Source organism: Chiloscyllium plagiosum, unplaced genomic scaffold (genome assembly GCF_037043375.1).
Source record: "Chiloscyllium plagiosum isolate Xiang-an unplaced genomic scaffold, Cpla_swu_hap1 HiC_scaffold_39, whole genome shotgun sequence".
In the NCBI taxonomy this organism is placed as follows: Eukaryota; Metazoa; Chordata; class Chondrichthyes; order Orectolobiformes; family Hemiscylliidae; genus Chiloscyllium; species Chiloscyllium plagiosum.
The window spans coordinates 30732172-30752930 of NW_028270177.1; the positions used below are offsets into that span (position 1 = coordinate 30732172).

A 20759-nucleotide genomic window follows, 5' to 3' on the forward strand; every position below is an offset into this window, starting at 1 on the left:
CTTTCGTGAAAAAATAGTACCGAAGCAAATTTTTCTAAAAACATTGATAACAAATCATGGCACAAAAATCATTAAGTGCTTAGAATGCTATTCGAATTATAATACAAACAGATGTAGATTTTAAATTTTAACTAGGAGTATCAACGCCAAATGTTGACACAAGCTGTGTAGCAGGAAGTAAATCTTGTAGTTAGAAGTGCATGCTTTGCACAAACTGTTTAATATGTATTTGAATTTAGATACTCCATATGGCATAATTGTCATTTTACAGTTAGCAGATGCTCTACAATAAACAACTTCATATTAGCAAAATCTGCATGAGAAATGGGTTCCACCAGAACACAAACAATACAAGCTTATTCGGCTCGTTCCTTAACGTGTTCAGATGTTCAAATGGTTCAATTTAAGCAATTTCAAATTACTGCAAATACTGTAGTATGCAATTGTGCTGTTCAGACTTAAAAACAATTAAGTAGTACTTTGGTACATAGACAGATCCTGGTGCAAAAACAAGCTAACCTCCAAGTATATCAATCACACTAATGGGATAATATGCTGTTTTTTTTTAATATTAGGCTTTTATACAAATGTCCTGCATATTCTATAACCTTTCTGTGACATGGAAACAGTGATTGGATATCTGATAGGTGGAGACTAATTAGAAGCAAACTATTTATATTATTTGTCTCAAAACTTTTCAAATTTTTTTTATTTTATTAAGGATAGGTTCTCAAAGTGCTCTGAATAATTTTGTTATTCTAAGGATGTACTAAGGTCAATCTGATGCTAATGTAATGCTGACTATGCAAGCATAACACTGCTCGAATGTGACCAATACACTCAACGCAGCAAGTAAAAAGACAATATGCACTGTCGCAGGACCTGATAACAAAGAATGACTTGTACAAAGATAAATCTGACTGAAATCATCTCCAATAATCACTCAAAGCGAATATATATTGATTTTAGTTGTTGAATCTGTAGGGTGCATACACTTATGAAATGTCTGTTCTGCAAGACACATGGCCAGGGCGGATGAGTTGGACCGAAGGCTGTTTCTGTTCTCTATGACTTTATAAAGCATCTTCCTCAGTAACTTTTACTCTACACATGAATCAATCTTTTAACACGACTGGTGGCAGTTTTCTTTCATCTTTAAATATAAGCAAATAACAATAAAGATACTTCTTGCAGTGAAAGGGACAATCTTGGAAACAAGGAGAGAAGAAAAAAGGAGGCAGGAATTAGCAACTGACACTGGGGCTTGCAGAATTGATTTGGAGACAAGGCACAGTGATGAATTGCCAACGTTAAGATCTGAATTCAGTGCTGAAAAACAATGTTTTGGCAGTAAGCAGAGCCTGCCACTCGCTCTGGTAGCAGAAGGGTTTCCACAGAACGAGGACAGTTCTTAAAGCAGTGGGTCCAGCCCACAGCTGAGACAGCAAGTCGATTTCCTTGAACAGGACTGCCAACAGAAAGAAATCACTGCTTTGACAGTAGCAATGAATCCATTGACTGAAGCTAAATATCTGAGAGGGTTCACATCAGGGAGCAGGTTTGTGAATGGGTTGAGTGTCAATGGGGTTTTCACAGACTGAGAAAGGGAATTTTTCTAAAACTACACAAGAAATCAGTTAGAATTGTTGAATTGGAACAGGAATGGAAGAAGTTCAAAAACTTGAAATTAATATCAATCTTGGACAACAGAAACATAACAGTGACAGAAATGAGCAATTGGTCAATTGAACTATTGAACAGAGAGTGGAGCTGGAGTAATAGAGGTGACAATATCAATAGCCTTTTTCAAATAGTTAGATGCCCCAAGGCACTTTGCCTTTTGTGAAAATCAGATACCTTTTGGGATTACCACGATTACAAAAATGCTAATAAACTGTAACATTAAGAAGCATGAGGAAGGAATTGGCACAGGAGAGGACTACATCAAATTCTGATGATTTTAATTCAGATCAAGCAAGGTAAGTAATATTTCTTTAAGTAGGCACTACAGTTGGGACATGGAGTGTTATTTTACATGCACAAACATTCTTACTGTGAAGATGTCAACAAAACAGAATCTGAATCGGATTTGGAACAGATTGACTATAAACAATTGGCAGAGATCAGTTAAAAAAAGTGGCATAGCAAAAAGTGTGTCCATTGCGACTCTTATCAGGTAACATATGACATTTGCAGCGAAGTACTGAATGTTACTGAAATATTCCGACTGGCAAGGAGCTTCTTCCTCCAGGTTATATTCCCATTGAAATTAATTTGGGTTAATTAATTATATGATCTACCAATTAGCAACATATTTTTTTTTCACTTAAGGCTTCTTAATAGCATGTCAGCATGTCTAACTTCTGAAAATAGATTTCAACTAAACCCTTACTCAGTTTCACCAGAGCACCTGCCCCATTCTCTCAAGAGGAGACACAAGCAGCTTTGTATCACTGTAAAGCATCTAAAAGAACTATGTAAGCACAGCATAAGAACATGTTAATTGGTCCAGCAATAAGAGTTAGTAACAGTGTATTTTAAATATTTAATGTTAACTATACGTTTTATAAACTGAAGGTTTTCAAAGATTGAATTTACTAAACAATTGTAAAAAGTCAAAAGGTTGTTTGACATTTTAAAATAATGTTGCATACAAGGTTGATCAAAGCAATCTTTTCCACAAAATTAGGAAAGACTGAAATGTATAAGGAAATTGAGAAGCACATTCAAATTTGTGACAATCTTATAAAATAAATTCAGTAATGGCATACAGTGACAAACAGAACATTGTTACACACAAGGTATTCATCTTAAAACCAGGAAAGGCACCACAGAAATTCAAGTTCTATTTTGTTTTTCTCACCTGCTCCAATACAGAAGACAGTTCAGCTTTGTCCTTTGGATTTGCTTTCTCTTTTTCCAACCATAGAAGCAGCTCAGGCTTTTTATAGGGTTTCAAAGCTAAAAGATGGATGACACGATCTTTAAGAGGTCTTTGGGTAACTGTACTAGCATAGGTTTTCTTCACACCAAAGCCTGAATTCATGGTAGGAGAGTGTTTTCGAAGTGGAATGCCATCACCAGCAGGGCTTGAAGTTTGCTTTCGAAAATGGACCGGCTTTCGAACACCTAGAAAACAAAACTGGATTTTAAAAGCTGTAAATATACCTGAAAAATTATTATTGAATTGACTCATTTACCTTAAGTATTATCATATAAAACCTATTCTGTATACTTGCAGTAAAAACCAACATTTTAGGACAAATAACATAGGGTCAACCTTTACAAGAGCAACAGGTGCGTTTGTTTTGGGTTACACTGAAGGTAGGACATGATTAGAAATCTGAGATATTGCTGAAATAGTTAATTGAAATAGTTATCAACTCTTTATAAAAAGGAGCTGAAGTTTAGTGAATAAACTTTTCAACTCTATCCTCTATTCAATATTCTTAACCATACGCTGCTGCCAAAGACAATCAGCCTATAATTACAGCTCTAGTACATTTTACAATTATTTTGTTCCATTGCTAGCAATAGATCAGTGAGCCCAACTTCTACTCTTAGGTTAGATTCCCTACAGTGTGGAAACAGGCCCTTTAGCCCATCAAGTCCACACCGACCCTCCGAAGAGTAACCCACCCAGACCCATTTCCCTCTGACTAATGCACCTAACACTATGGTGAATTTAGCATGGCCAATTCACCTGACCTGTACATCTTTGGAATGTGGGAGGAGACCGGAGCACCCCGAGGAAACCCACGCAGACACAGGGAGAATGTGCCAACTCCACACAGCCAGTCGCCCGAGGCTGGAATCAATCCTGGTGCTGTGAGGCAGCAGTGCTAACCACTGAGCCACGTTATGCAAAAGTCCAGACAACATTCACTCAAATCCATAGTGTGGAAACAGGCCATTCAGCCCACTGAGTCCACACCAACCCTCCAAACAGCAGCCCATGCTGACACACCCCTACCCTATCCTGTAACTCTGCTTTTCCAATGATTACCTATCTACACTTCCCTAGACACTCCAAGCAATTTAGCAATCCACCTAATCTACACATCTTCAGACTGGGGGGCAGAAACCAGAGCCCCCGGAGAAAACTCACGCAGGTACTGGGAGAATTTGCAAATTTCACACAAACAGGTGCCAAAGGGTGGAAATGAACCCAGGTCCCTGGCACTAAGGCAGCAGTGCTAGCCACTGAGCAGCCCCTTCTTAAAAAGAAAACTAATCAGCATTTATACTAACTCATCACTACAATTACTTTGGTGTACTTTCTACAACAACTAAGATTCGTATTGTTTGTTATTTTTACCCACATTGAGAAGTATTTGGTTGGTTTCACAGTTGCCTTTTTCATTGTAGTCCAAGTAATTAAAATAACACTTCTTTCTTTTCAGGCTCAAATACCCCCCTGCTCTAAACGTTTTGAGCTTACCTCCTGTAAAACTAAGGTTGCCATGTACACAAAGTACATGAAAAATATACTTTGGTCAAAACCTCACAATTACTTGATACTTTGGAAGTGTTAAGTATGATACAGTTAGTTAGAAAACTAAATCCAGCAGCCCAGCTCTCACATTAACCAACAGAAACAGGTTAATTTATATAGCAACTGCTCAGCAAATTAACTGGACAGCACTGGCAAAGCAGTAAAAACAATAAAAAGTAGAACAATGACTTTATCATTATTGTATTCTGTAATTTGGATATAGGTTATTAAGCGACTACTTTGCCACAGGTCTTCAGTTTCCAGAATGAGGATGCACAAACTCTGATGTGCAGGTTGAGTAAATAAAGTGTGATTAGTGCATATTTTATTCTACACATTTTAGTGACTAATTTATTTGGGAAGATACGAACAATATTTCATAATATGGAAATTCATACATTTACAAATGTACTACAATGATAACAAAATAGGAAATATTTATCAAAAATGTATCTATGATCACAACAGAAATATATATTCCTAAAAACATGCCACAACTGAAATTGTGAGACCAGGCACAATTTAGTTTTCCAACAGTTTGCAACAAATCACAAGGGCTTATTTCAACTGGAAACAAATTAGACCAGCTGAATGTGTGGTTACAACAGGCACATTTTGTTGAATTAAGAACTTAAATAGTTTCTTTATATTTATTCACAGGAGGTGGGTATCGTTGGCTGGCCAGCCTTTATTGCTTGTTCTTAGTTGCCCTTGAGAAAGTGGTGATGATCTGCCTTCTTGAACTGCTTCAAGTCCACCTGCTGTAGATCAACTCAATGCCCTTAGGAAGGGATTTACAGTGATTTCATTTGTGTGGTTTCTATACCTTGACATGATGAGCCTGGCTTAATTTCTATAGTTGTTCGACTCCATGACTCCTTTTCTACTTGTGACACACGTTCTCGAGTCATCTGGTAAGAGTCATCAGTGGCACAAACTGTGATTTTATCCTGAATACTTCCCAAGCAGTCAAGATGATCCTTTTTGAAACTGGTTTAAATAAAAGCAAAACAAATTGAAGACTCAAAAACATTTCCTTTGAACTTATGCAAAATACACTATTATGTTCTTCCTGTAAGAAAGCAAAAATGGAGGTAATTTCTAAACTATTTTTCAAATAATAATTTGAGACATGCACACACACAAAACCAGAATATAGAAATATCTCAAAGAAATTTGACTGCATCGTAATTTTATACTGGACCTATCTTGAAGTATGTCCCTTAAGATAGAGACAGAATTTAGGGTGTGGGAATGTACAGCCTGGAGATGGGGTGGGTGGGGGCAAGTTCAGTTGAGGCATTCAAATTAGTTAGTTAGTTAGAAATTGGGTGCGTGTACAAGGGCAAACGTCAGGAGATTTTGACTATAGGTAATGACAATTTTTGAGGAGCTGGTGCAAGTGGGCCAGCTTCCCACAGTTCCCTGTCCCTTCCAATCTTTTGCACTGCAATGCATGTTCTTGATTAGTAAGGGTATCAACGGTGAGGTGGAGTGGGGGTGAATGGGATTTAGAAACATGTCAGTCAGTTACATAGTGCGGAAACATACCCTTCGGTCCAACCCGTCCATGCCAACCAGATAGCTTAACCTGATCTAGTCCCATTTATCAGTATTTGGCCCATATCCCTCCAAACCTTTCCTATTCATATACCCATCCAGATATCTTTTAAATGTTGTGATTGTACCAGCCTCCACCACTTACTGTGGCAGCTCATTTCATGCACACACCACACTCCATCAAAATGTTGTCCCTTAGGTCTCTCTTATATCTTTCCCCTCTCACCCGAAACCTACACCCTCTAGTTTTGGACTCCCGCACCCAAGGGGAAAGACCTTGTCCATTTATCCTATCCACGCCCCTCATGATTCTGTAAACCTGTATAAGGTCACACCTCAGCATCGGATGCTCCAGGGAAAACAGCCCCAGCCTGTTCAGCCTCTCCCTATAGCTCAAACCCTTCAACCCTGGCAACATCCTTGTAAGTCTTTTCTGAACCCTTTCAAATTTCACAACATCGTTCTGATAAGAAGGAGACCAGAATTGGATGCAATATCCCAACAGTGGCCTAACCAATGTCCTGTACAGCCGCAACATGACCTCCCAACTCCTGTACTCAATACTCTGACCAATAAAAGAAAGCGTACCAAATGGATTATTCACTATCCTATCTACCTGCAACTCCACTTTCAAGGAACTATGAACCTGCACTCCAAAGTCTCTTTGGACCTTACCATTAAATGTATAAATCCTGCTCTGATTTGTTTTTCCAAAATGCAGCACCTCACATTTATCTAAATTAAACTCCATCTGCCATTCCTAAGTCCATTTGATCAAGATCCCGTTGTAATCTGAGGTAACTTTCTTTCTTTCCACTACATCTCAATGTTGGTGTCATCTGCAAACGTACTAACCTTACCTATATTCACATTCAAATAATTTATATAAATACGGACAGTAATGGACCCAGCATCGATCCTTGTGACACTCCATTGGTCACAGGCCTCCAGTCAGGAAAAACAACCCTCCACCACCATCCTTTCTTTCACCTTTGAGCCAGTTCTGTATCCAAATGGCTAGCTCTCCCTGTATTCCGTGAGATCTAACCTTGCTGACCAGTCTCCCATAAGCAACCTTGTCAAGCACCTTACTAAAAGTCCATATATATCATGTCTACCACTCTGTCCTCATCAATCCTCTTTGTTACTTTCTCAAACTTGATCGAGTGTTTTGAAGGACATGATTTCCCACGCACAAAGCCATGTTGATGATCCCTAATCAGTCCTTGCCTTTTCAAATATATGTAAATCCTGTCCCTCAAGATGCCCTCCAACAACCTGCCTACCACCACTGTCAAGCTCACCATTCTATAGTTTCCTGGCTTTTCCTGACCACCTTTCTGAATAGTTGCACCACATTAGCCAACCTCCATCTTCCGGCACCTCACCTGACTTGATGACACAAATCTCTCAGCAAGTGGCCCAGCAATCACTTCCCTAACTTCCCACAGAGCTCTACAGTACACCTGATCAGGTCCTGCATGACAGTGCATTGCCTATAAGAGTTAGAACGTCTTATTGTAGCTGCACAGGAAACATGAAAACTTACAATTAAACGTATGGAAATTCAACACTATTAAGGCATGTTGGTTTTCAAAAAGTAGTTTGATAAAGGAGTTAGGATTTGTGAATCACATCTTTCTCTTTGTATCTTGTTGAAGTGCTTCATCCACTCACGGCAATTATGAACATACAAATTAGAAGGGCTAGACCTCTAGGGCCCATAAGCCTGCGGTTCAGAAACAACGGGCTCAGTTCTTTGCTTCTCCAGTCTCCTGATGATTGCAGTCAATGAGAATGGCACTGCAGCCTTTGGTTTGATAACATGGAATATTGATCAGGTAGCGATTCAGGGGACTATGGATTGCTAACAAGTGATGACAACATTTTTACAGCATCACCATTATTGCAAAGATACTGGAGCATAAATGGTAAATGCTTATTTAATGGCATCCTTACAAAAATTAAACAAATCCTTTTGTATAAAACAATTTCAGCTTGATCTAATATGCGCAATTTGAGGGGGAGAAGGTAGAATCAGATGTACCCTAGCATGGAAGACGGCGGAACAGTAATGGCAGGAGTTTCTGTGAGTAACTCAGGAGACACAGCAGAGATTCATCCTGAGGAAAATAAAAAGCATGGTACAGGGAGGATGAGGCAACCATGGCTGACTGGAGAATTCAAGGATAGCACAAAAGCATATAAGCATATAATGTGGCGAAGGGGAGCAGGAAACCAGAGGTTTGGGAAGCTTACAAAAACTAACAGAGGACAACAAAAAAATGAAATAAGGGGTAAGGGGCAAGAGGAACAAACGAGGGTAAGCTAGCAGTAATATAAAGGAAGACTGTAAGAGTTTCTTTAGATAAAGGGGAAAAAAAGAGCGCCAAACCTGGACATTGGGCTGCTGCAAAATGACACTGTAGGGATAGTGATGGAGAACAAGGAAATGGTTGAGGAACTGAATAATTACTTTGCAACTGCCTTCAAGGTAGAAGACACAAGTAATTTCCCAAAAATTCAAGGCACTGAGGGGTCAGAGCTGAGTAGGGTAGCCATCACCAAAGAGAAGGTGCTCGAAAAATTGAATGACCCGAAGGTGAATAAATCACCTGGACCAGATGGAATACACCCCAGAATCCTAAGGGAGATAACTAAAGTGATAATAGAGGCGTTAGTGGTGATCTTTCAGGAACTGCTCCGGGTGCTCTGGTTTCCTCTGGCAATCCAAAAATGTGCAGGTTAGGTGAATTGGCCATACTAAATTGCTCATAGTGTTAGGTGAAGGGTAAATGTAGGGGAATTGGTCTGGGTGGATTGCGCTTCGGCGGGTCGGTGTGGACTTGTTGGGCCGAAGGGCCTGTTTCCACACTATAAGTAATCTAATCTAAAACTGCTAGAAACAGGAAGGGTCCCACAGGACTGGAAAATCATCAGTGTGATACGCCTGTTTAAAAAGAAAGTAAGGCAAAAGACAGAAAATTACAGACTGATTAGCCTAACCTCAGTCATTGGTAAGATCCTAGAATCCACGTGAAGGATGAGATTTATGAATACTTGGAAGTGTACGGTAAAACAGGGCAAAGTCAACATGGTTTCACCAAGTGGAGGTCATCCTGGACAAATATCCTAGAATTCTTTGAGGAAGTAACAAACAGGTTACATCAAGGAAAGCCAACGGATGTTACCTATCTGGATTTCAAGACAAGGTGTCATACAGGAGACTGCTAAGATAAGGGCCCATGGCATTAGAGGCAAGGTGCTAGCATAGATAGAAGCTTGGATGTCTGGCAGAAAGCAGAGAGTGGGGATAACAGGGTTCTTCTCAGGATGGTAAATAATAACAAGTGGTGTTCTGCTAGGCTCAATACTGGGACCACAACTTTTCACTTTACACATTAACAATCTGGATGAAGGAACTGAGGGCATTCTGGCTGGGTTTGCAGACAGGTAGCATTGAGGAGATAGGGAGGCTGCACAAGGATGTAGATAAGTTAGGAGAGTGGGTAAAGAAATGGCAGATGAAGTACGACGTAGGAAGGTAACTTTGGTAGGAAGAGTACAGGAATGGACTATTTTCTAAATGGGGAGAATGGGATGATGTCTTATGGCATGTCTTACAATTTTCTCCAAAACCAGAGGGTGGCCACGGCACTCAGATGGGCTCAAACTACACCTGTCTCCGTCAGCTACATTGAACAGTCCCTCTTCAGTACCTACACAGGCACTGTGTCCCAACTCTTCTGCCGTTACATCGATGATTGCATTGGTGCTGTATCCTGCACCCAGGCTAAACTGGAGCAGTTCATCAACTTTGCCCACAACTTCCACCCTGCCCTTAAATTCACTTGATCGCTCAGACACCTCCCTCCCTTTTCTTGACCTTTTAGTTTCCATCTCATATGTACATCAAATGTACATATGTACATTTACTATAAACCCAGACTCCCATAACGACCTGGACTACACCTCTCCCTGCCAAGTATTGTGCAAGAACTCCATCCCCTTTCCCAAATTCTTCCACCGCAGCTGCTCGGACGAGGAGACATTCCACTCCCAACCATTCACTTATTTTGAAAAACGTGCTTCCTCCCGCCCTCCATCACACTACCTCCACTCCCCACTCCACTGCTCTAAAACCCCCGCCCCACCCCACAAACGCAATAAAGACAGGGTCGCCCTTGTCCTCACATACCACCCCACCAGCCTCCATATCCAAAGCATTATCCTTAAACACTTGTACCAATTTCAATTAGACCTTCCAATCAAGAACATCTTCCCCTCCCCTCCCCATCCCTCTCTGCCTTCCACAAGCACTGTTCCTTTTGCCAATCCTTAGCTCGTGCCACTATCCCCACCAACTGTCCCGACCCCCAGGTACCTTCCTCTGCACCGGTAAAGATGCAAAACCTGTCAGCACCCCACCCCTGTCACCTCCATCCAGGGCCCCAAATAGTCCTTCCAAGTGAGACACCTGCCTCTCCTCCAACATAGTTTACCATATCCGGTGCTCCCGACGTGGTGCTCTCTACATCGGTGAGACCAAATGTAAGCTTAGGGCACATTTCACCAAGCATCACAGCCAGGCCCACTCGCACTCCCTTTCCGACATGACCATTTTTGGCCTCCTCCATTGCTACAGCGAATCAGACGGCAAATTGGAGGAACACCACCTTATCTTCTGCCTGGGCAGCCTACAGGGCTCAACATTGAGGTCTCCAATTTCAAATAACCTCCTTTTCCATCCCCTGACTCCTTTTCCAGTCCCTCTCCCTCCCCTCCCTTCCATTCCTCTGATCGATCCTTGCTTCCAGCTACCTACCAGATTCATTCCCACGACCAACCAACCAGATCATACCATCTTCCCTTGTTCACCTATCTCTATACCAACACTCCACCCCTCTCCCCACCAAAACCTGCCCCAATCCCCCTACACCCTTTATCTGCAGCTCCCCTTACACTCACCCCACAGAACTGGCTCATAGGCAGAGGACAGTGGAGGAGTGTTGTTTTTTAGAATGTACACCTGTGACCAGTGGAGTGTCACAAGGATCAGTGCTGGGTCCTCTACTTTTTGTCATTTACATAAATGATTTGAATGGGGGCATAAGAGATACAGTTAGTACATTTGCGGATGACACCAAAATTGGAGGTGTACGGGACAGTGAAGACGGTTACCTCAGATTACAACAGTATCTTGACCAGATGGGCCAGTGGACTGAGAAGTGGCAGATGGAGTTTAATTCAGATAAATGTGAGATGCTGCATTTTGGAAAAACAAATCTTAGCACGACTTATACACTTAATGGTAAGGTCCTAGGGAGTGTTGCTAAACAAAGAGACCTTGGAGTGCAGGTTCATAGCTCCTTGAAAGTGAAGTCGCAGGTAGATTGGATAGTGAAGGCAGCATTTGGTATGCTTTCCTTTATTGGTCAGGGTATTGAGTACAGGAGTTGGGAGGTCATGTTGCGGCTGTACAGGACATTGGTTAGGCCACTGTTGGAATACTGCATGCAAATCTGGTCTCCTTCCTATTGGAAGGATGTTGCAAAACTTGAAAGGGCTCAGGAAAGATTTACAAGGATGTAGCCAGGGTTGGAGGATTTGAGCTATAGGGAGGGGTTGAATAGACTAGGGCTGTTTTCCCTGGAGCATCGGAGGCTGGAGGGGTGACCTTTTAGAGGTTTATAAAATCATGAGAGGCATGGATAGGATAAATAGATAAAGTTATTTCACTGGGGTGGGGGAGTCTAGAACTAGAGGGCATTGGTTTAGGGTGAGAGGGGAATGATATAAAAGAGACCTAAGGGGCAACCTTTTCACACAGAGGGTGGTACATGCATGGGAATGAGCTGCCAGAGGATGTGGTGGAGGCTGGTACAATTGCAACATTTAAGAGACATTTGGATGGGTATATGAATAGGAAGGGTTTGGAGGATATGGGCCGGGTGCTGGCAGGTGAGACTAGATTGGATTGGGATATCTGGTCGGCATGGACGGGTTGGACCGAAGGGTCTGTTTCCATGCTGTACATCTCTATGACTCTATATACGAAGCATTGACTACTCCACCTCCTGATGCTGCCTGACTTGCTGTGTTCTTTCCTCCTGCTTGTCTACTTTAGATTCTAGCATCTGCAGTTTTTCTGTCTGCAACTTAAGGATTGACTCAAAACATACACAATCCTGTACACACTTTGCAGTGTCACACTGATGATTTCTAATAATGGTCAATGCCCTCTATGACATTGGTATTATGCCAAGCCACAAAGTATCTTAATGATGCACTATATAAATGCCACAAGTTGCATATTCTATCCGATCAAAATTCTGTGACAAATGGGCAGAAATTATAGTTCAGTAAGAGACAAGTTAGACAGATCATCAAGTCCACGTCAACTCTCTGTGGAGCTATCCAGACAGGTCTATTCCTGGTAGGTTTTACCAACATTCAGAAATTATTCTACGCAAATGACTTTGAAAAGTTGTTAACAGAAGCTAACTCAAATGCTGTAGAGCACTACTGAATGGGCGAAACAAAATTCCATGGGCATCTTTCCATCTCCTGAGAGATGCAGCCTTCTGCCAGAGTGTTCATTACCATCCACTGTCCGTTCTATAACCTTTGTTTAGAAGCTGGTTTCAATTGGCTCCTGGACAAAATGACTTGGCAGATTCTGCAGTCAGACACAAGGTCTAATGGGCTGCACATTGTGGAAATGACATTCGTGTGAGGCTTTAAGAGGTAATGGATAAAATGAAGGAATTACAATTTACATGGTCAAAATAGAAATGGACTATTTTTAGAAGGAAATCCAAATGTGTTCAAAGTGTTCTTGATTTGCCTTTCATTTCGAATGACCATATAGCTGAAGTGTGGTTTCCATGGAACTAAACTGCAAATCATTGTTGAAAGTAGTGATCTTCCCTTAGAAGGATTGAAAATAGGAGCAGCAAGAGGCCATTCAGCCTTTCCAGCCTGCTACACCATTTAATTTCAGATACACCTAGGCAATTTTCCACAATGTTGGGTAGACGCCAGTGTTGTAGTTGTACTGGAAGAACTTGCCTTGGGCAGCTGCAAGTTCTGGAGTATGGTGATATTTGTGGAGCCTCCTATTCCAGTGGGTTGCTTAATTAATACAGTTTTTGACATTTTTATCCATGAGCAACATCATAACAACTTAACTTGCCCTTTTGATGTGCAGATAGAAAAGCACATTAAAATGACGTTAACCAAGAACAAGGCAACTGTGAACTTGTTCACTTTTTAATTTAACTTTGTTAAAAATTAAAATATTAATAAAATGTCAATGGAAATTGAACAGAAACAAGCAACCACAACAGCTAGCAAACCCAAAAGACAATATTAGCAATATCAAAAAAGATGTGAATTAAATTAAAGAGACTTATATTTTCATTAACATGTAAAACAAAAGTTAATCGTTCATTTACTTGAATCTCATTTTCTAATTTTAAAACGCAAGAATATCAACAAAAGAAAGATCTGTTATTAAGGCAATACTAAGGGGAGCAGAACATTATTCTTGGCTGGGAAATAAGCTTCTGCTCTCAACACATGGCTAGTGGGGGAATAGCCCACCACTCGATTTCCCTAGAATGTTTTCCAGACGTCATTCAATTCTAGCAGTGAATAAGGAAGATTGTGTACTTAAACAAAACAGCTTTTATACAGAGACAAATTTAGCACACCATTAACACCAAAGTGGCAGATCTGGTAGCAAATTATTGAAGATGCTTGCACTGTGATCAGAGTTTTAAAAACAAAGTTTGAGCTGAGTTCATTCATAGATTTCCTGCCTCAGAACCAGAAGGCCATGATCTCAAGCTTCATTCCAGGACTTGAGCACAGGAATACAGTACTGAAAATGTGCTCTACTATCACGGGTGCCACCTTTTGGGCAAAATATTAAATTGAGGCCTATTTTGGTCGGTGCAAAAGAGAAGGATCAACACCAAACTGATTTACCTGGCCATTTCTCTCATTATGGGACCTTGCACAGTGTGATTTTCTTGGCGAAGACAGTAGCCAGTAACCTCCCTTCCAAAATAATACATTGACTGTGAATCACTTGAGGACATGTGAAGGATGTGAAAAATGCCCTATAAAGCTCCTTTGTTCCAGTTTAAACAACTGTTTTGAAGAAAAAAATATAAATTCTGAGCAGCGACACAACTTAATAACAGTCAACCATAATATATGAATATGGAAGGTTCTTGATATTATGCTTCTAATTAGTTCGATTGTTTCCTTACTTCAAATCAGAAGCCTCAATGGAAATTTGCAGTGGCAATTACACTAAGGATTCCATGACACCACAAAAGCTTTATCTCTAAATAATTAAACTGGAGGAATCCATCAATGAAGTACTTGATATTTCTGTGGGTAATTGGAACATCATTCTTTCTAAATACCCAGCACGGACTAAACAAACTTTGAGAACTCAGTCAAAAGTAACAAATCAAAATTTCTAGCTGCAGAAATCTACATGAAAGCAACAGGCAAAAAGTATAAGATCTCCATGTTCCAGATTTCACTGGAAAGAATGGGGACAATTTGGGTGGCAAGGTGGCTCAGTGGTTAGCACTGCTGCCTCACGGCGCCAGGGGCCTGGGTTCAATTCCCGCCTCAGGCAACAGTCTGTGTGGAGCTTGCACATTCTCCCCATGTCTGTGTGGGTTTCCTCCGGTTTCCTCCCACAGTCCAAAGATGTGCAAGCTAGGTGAATTGGCCATGCTAAATTGCCCGTAGTGTTAAGTGCATTAGTCAGGGGTGAATGTAGGGGAGTGGGTCTGGGTGGGTTGCTCTTCGGAGGGTCGGTGTGGACTTGTTGGGCCGAAGGGCCTGTTTCCATACTGAAGAAAATCTAATCTAATCTAAGACTGAGGAGGAAGATACAAGTGGACAACTGAGCAACAAGAATGTGAAAGAAGTAAAAACTAACAGTTAGCCTGCAAAATCCAACTTCAAGAGATTTCACGCTTTATAAAACAAGCTTTCAAAACAGCAACAGAAGTCTTCAGTCAATTGGTGCTTACTCAAGTGATTTGTCTTAGCCCAATACGTAGAAGGTACATGCTCGACAATAGTGGCACTTAAAATAATGCTTTGACAGCTATGCCTTGTTTTTACCTTGAAACATACTGGTGAATACAGTCAAAACTTGCTTGCGGCTTGTCCTTGCTGTCAGTTGACAAGTAGAATGAAAAACATCGCACACCATCATGGTAGTCTGATTTAGGGGCAGGAATTTTGATGTACTGCTATTAAAAAAAGACATGCTTCAATGACTTAAATTTTTTGTCAAACAATACAGCATACTTTACAGTTACAAATAAGTAATATAGTAAATGTAAAACCATTGCTTAACTCTGGAAGATGGCTGAAATGCAGAATTGTACCGCACAAAAGGCGGCCATTCTATCCACCATTCATGTGCTGGCCCTTCTGAAAACATTATCTAGTCAATCTCATACCCTTACCCTTTCCCATAGTTGTGCAAATTTTTTTCCCTTCAATTCCCTTCTGAAAGTTGCTACTGAAACTGCTTACATCACCTTTGCAGGCACTGTATTCCAGATCACAATTGGCTTGTACAAAAATTCTAATTTTCACTCTGGGAAAAAAAAATTAAGCTTATGCAAAGGTTGTGTGATGGACACAAAAAATATTTCTAATATGTTATTGTTATGCTAGCAAACTCTCAATTTGGAACACATTGGAACCACTAAGCTGACTGTCAGGCTAGTGTTAAGTTCAAACAGTTAAGCCTGTAGCACTATACAAAAGAAGACTTCACTGACGTTCTGAAGAGAGATCCCTGACTCTAATATGATAATGTAAGACTTGTTATTGTAAATATATAGACTGTACAAAATTTGTAGTACTTGGTCTGAAACACCAGACAATACGTACAGTTAATACAGTGGTGTTACTACAGTTCAATTTTGATCAGGCATAATTAAGGAGACAACTATGTTCTGTACAAATCAGAAAATTGAGCAATTAGCTAATCTGTATGCATTCTGAGCCACAATGAAAAGACCATAATTCCAGAAATATCTAACAAAACAATTTGGTTTTCTTTCACCATTTGTTGTTATTGATAATTTAATAAGATAGGCTTACTAAATTAGCAAAATAGCTGAACCAGTTTACCATAACTTTGGGCAGAAATGTCTTCAAACTTCCATACCTTTTGTAGGCATGTTTCCACATACGTGTTAACATGCTACAATCAAGGCTGAACTAGCCAACTCTAACAGCTCTGATTCACAATATGCTTCTTCCAAATTGCAACGCTTATATCTTAAATGTTCTAGTAGTTATTTCTAACCACTTGAATGAACATGATTTTTTGCATCATAATCTATTTATTCTATGTTACACAGTTCAGCATATATAGTTGTTAGAGATTTTGGTGAACTGTCCATAATGCTATTCTTTCATTTGCCCGAAGATTAAAATGTAAGTGCAGTATAAGCTGAACGTTACAAGAAAATTTGGAATTGTTCACAAAGAAATAGGAGAATCATAAGTGCCTCTTGTCTGACCTCAGGCTAAGCTGAATAGACAAAGAACTGAGCCAAACTGGGATCTTTTAAGTGCTAGACTCAAAGGATGCTGTATCATTTTTCATTGATTATCAGCAAATATGTTTTCAATGTATAACAGTCGCATGTTCTCACAGAAATTCAAACTTCTATCTATATTGTACATCTTAACTAATTTTTAAAAGTTAACTACTCAGGTGCAAGATATTTCCAACACTCTCCCTTTCCCACACCTTGTGACAATTTATGTGCACTCGATAAAGTTGTGAACATTAGCTCCTCGGTCTATTAGCAACATTTAGTGACTACTTTCTTACGTTTAGGTGCAACTGCTGGCTGTTTAAACAAGTAGGCAGTAAATTCTCAGACCATAACATGCAAGAACTGAAGCAGGTCATTCAGCCCATTGAGTCTCCTCCACCAATGAGACCATGGCTCATATTTTAATCCTCAACCCTAGTTTCCTGCCTTTTCCCCATAACCCTTGCTTTCCTTACTGATTAAAATTCTGCCTATCTAGACCTTCAATATACTTATCAATCCAGCCTCTGCACTGAAGAGTTCCACTAGAAATTCCACATTACCTCTACCTTAAAAGAGTGACCTCTTATTCTGAGTTTATGCCTTCAGGTCCTTGATTTTCCTACAACTAGAAACAACCTTTCTGCACCTAACCTGTCATGTTCCCCAAAAGTCTTGTGTTTCAAAAAGGTCCTCACTCATTCTTTTAAAATTTCAACGAATACAGCCCAACCTACTCAACTTCTTCTGATAAGAGTTAAAAATCACAACACCAATCCTTACCAAATCTGCCAGCTGCAGATGCATCTGTTCATGACTACATCGGTAAGAGAGACCACTGCAGAGTCCTTGTGGAGACAAAGTCTCACCCTCACATTAAGAATAGCCTCCATTGTGTTGCGTGGCAATATCACAGTGCTAAATGGGACAGACTTTGAACAAATCTGGCTACTCAAGAGTGAGCGTCCATGAGGCACTGTGAGCCATCAACAGCAGAATTGTACTCCAGCACAACCTGTAACCTCATGGCCCAACTTATCCCCACTCCATCGTTACTAGCTACCCAGGGATCAAACCTTGTTCAAAGAAGAGTGCAGGAGGGCATGCCAGGAGCAGCATGAGGCATACCTGCAGATGAGATATCAACCGAGTGAAGCTACCAAACAGCAGAAGCAAATGCAAGGTTTGCAAGATTTGATATCCAAACCTACAGCTCAGCGAGCAAACCTACACCCTAAAAGCAGAGGCAAATAATTAGAGTCAGGCGATCCCAAAAACAATGGATCAGATCTAAGGTCTGCAGTCGTGCAACATCCAGTTGCGAATGGTGGTGGTCAATTAAATAACTAACTGGAGGAGAAGCCTCCACAAATATCCCCATCCTCAATAGTGGAAGCAAGAATGTGTATAGGGTATAAGCAAGCAGGGGAAGAGTTACGTTCTGAGTTTTGCGAAACAAGAGGTTCAGCTGAGCATGACTCAGATCAGATAAGAAGTTACAATTAACAATGGGGTGCTGGAGGCATGCATAATGGGTTAACAAGGTGGAAAAGCAGTCATTATTTTGAGCCATCTAACAATATTGGAAGCATTTAGTTTGCAAGGTCAGTTAACGAGGTGAAAAGTATTTATTATATAACAGCAGATGGCTCAATCTTTACCACTGATACTCATTGACTGTAATGGTCACCCAATTAATATGCATGTTGCCTTATCTGGATGAACAATTATCTGGATGTTCCTCCCTGTAAAATGACTATATATTTAATTGAGAAACTGCTGTTCCAGAGAAAACTGTGAACTCATGTCTCTGTGCATATGGGAGATCGTTCTCTCTCCCTCCAGGGCCCAGAATAAAAGTGAAGGAGGTAAAAATATACTGAGACTCTGAGCATTTTGCTTTGACTTGGGGGGTGGGAGAAGAAATGGGGGGCAGACAACAGGATGACAGAGGAGCCCAACACATCAGTCCAAAAGGTAAAGCTGAAGCATTCACAACAATCTTCAGCCAGAAGTGCAGAGTGGATGATCCATTTCGGCCTCTTCCAGTAGTCACCAGCATTGCAGATAATAGTCTTCAACCAATTTGATTTACTTGGAGACACTGGATATTGCAAAGGCTACATACCCTGACAATATTTCAGCAATAACACTGAAGACGTGTGCTCCCCTAGGTAAGCTGTTCTAGCACAGGAACATTAATATCTATCCGACAATGTGGAAAATGACCCAAGTATGTCCTGTATATAAAAAGCAGGACCAATTCAACATGGCCAATTACCATCCCATCAGTCTACTGTCGATCATCAGTAAGGTGATGAAGGTGTCATGAACATTGCTATCAAGCAGCACTCGCTCAATGATACCTAGTTTGATTTCCATCAGGATCACTCCTCTCCTGACCTCATACAGCTTTGGTTCAAACATGGAAAAAAAAAGAGCTAAACTCCAGAGGTGAGGTGACAGCAATAGCCCTTGACATCAAGGCTGTATTCAACCAAGTGTGGGAACCCGGGGGGCAAACTCTCTGGTGGTTACAATCACACCTGATACATTGGAAGATAGTTATTTTTGTTGGAGGTCAGTTATCTCAGCTCCAGGAGTTCCTGAGCATTGTATCCTAAGCCCAACTAACTTCAGCTGCTTCAGTAATGACCTTCCCTCCATAAGGTCAGAAGTGGGGATGTGCAATGATTGTATAATGTTCAGCACCATTCATGACGACTCAGATACTGAAGCAGTTCATGTACAAATGCAACAAGATCTGGACAATATCCAGGCTTGGGTTGACAACTGGCCAGGCTATGATCATCACCAATAAGAGACAAACTAACCACCTCATTTTGCTCTATATTATTTAGTAATTTTGGAACGCTATTAATATCTTCTACTGTGAAGATAGATGCAAAGTATTTATTTGACTCCTCTGCCATTGCCTGGTTCCCCATCATTCCCCCAGCCTCATTCTCTAAGGGCTGCACATGATTTTAGGGCTCTAACTTAGCTTTATACATTTGAAGAAGCTTGCCGTCTGTCTTAATATGACGTACAACAGTGGAGACGGTAGCCTTGTGGTAACGTCACAGGACGAGTAATTCAGTAACACAAGATAATAATCTGTGGACAGGAGTTGAATCCTACTTGACAAATGGAGTGATGTGCTTCAATAAAATCTGGAATTTTAAAAAAAGGTAGCCGAATGGTGACCACTTGATTGTTTAGAAACCCTAATGGTTCATTAATGCCCTTCAGAGAAAGAACTATGCTATTATCCAGGTCGGCCTACATGTAACTCTGAACTCCATAAAAGTGCCTTCTGGGATAGGCAACAGATGTTGGCCCATCCAGTGATGTCTACATCCCATGAAGGAGAAAAAAAAAGTTTGTCCTCAAACGTTAATCTTCTCCATCTATTATTGTTTGGTCATCTTACCACAAAGCTTTGCCACACTATGTGTTTTCTTTCAATATGATGCCAACCTCAATTTCCCTGGTTAACCATGCTTGGTTAGTTCCCTCCGAGAATCCTCCTTTCTCACTGGGATATATTTTTGCTGTGAACCATGAGCTATTTCTTAAATTTCTGCCATTTTTCTCAACTGTCCTGGCTGCTAAGCCCCTTTCCCAGTCCCCGCCCCCTCTAGCCAGATCTGTCCTCTTTCCTCCACAATTAGACTGATGTAGGTTTAGCATAGTTGTTTCTGATTTGAGTTTTTCATCTCAAACGAAGTGCCAAATTCTACCATATTATGGTCACTGTTTCCAAGGCTCTTTTACTCTGACATAATTTATTAAAGCTGTCTCATTATATGACATGATCTATGGTAGAATCCACAACAAGCTGCTCTATGAAATTTTCACAAATACACATTATGAATTCTTCCTTGTGGCCATATCTGCCAATCTATCTCAATTTACAAGATTAAAGCCACCCACACTTAACATTCTGCCTTTTGAATGTCTGCATTACTTTTGATTTATAGCTCTGTCCAACCAAATAGCTACTGTTAGGGGGCTTATGAGCTGCTCCTACCAATGGCCTCTTCCCTTTTTTATTTCTTACCTCCACCCATATAAATTCTACATTTTTTGATCCAAGATAGTTT

The 20759-nt window shown here is 40.6% G+C and overlaps 1 protein-coding gene across 1 annotated transcript in view; it reads right to left on the minus strand.

The window, feature by feature from the left end:
- Positions 1–20759, minus strand: part of LOC122541052 (RNA polymerase II elongation factor ELL) — a 79646-nt gene that overhangs the window by 25681 nt on the left and 33206 nt on the right. Inside the window, exons 4-6 of the mRNA XM_087981202.1 lie at positions 15212–15342; positions 5322–5485; positions 2864–3129 (exon numbers count right to left, since the gene is read on the minus strand). Coding sequence (XP_087837328.1) covers positions 2864–3129; positions 5322–5485; positions 15212–15342 — 561 coding nt within the window. The remainder of the gene's footprint in view (positions 1–2863; positions 3130–5321; positions 5486–15211; positions 15343–20759) is intronic.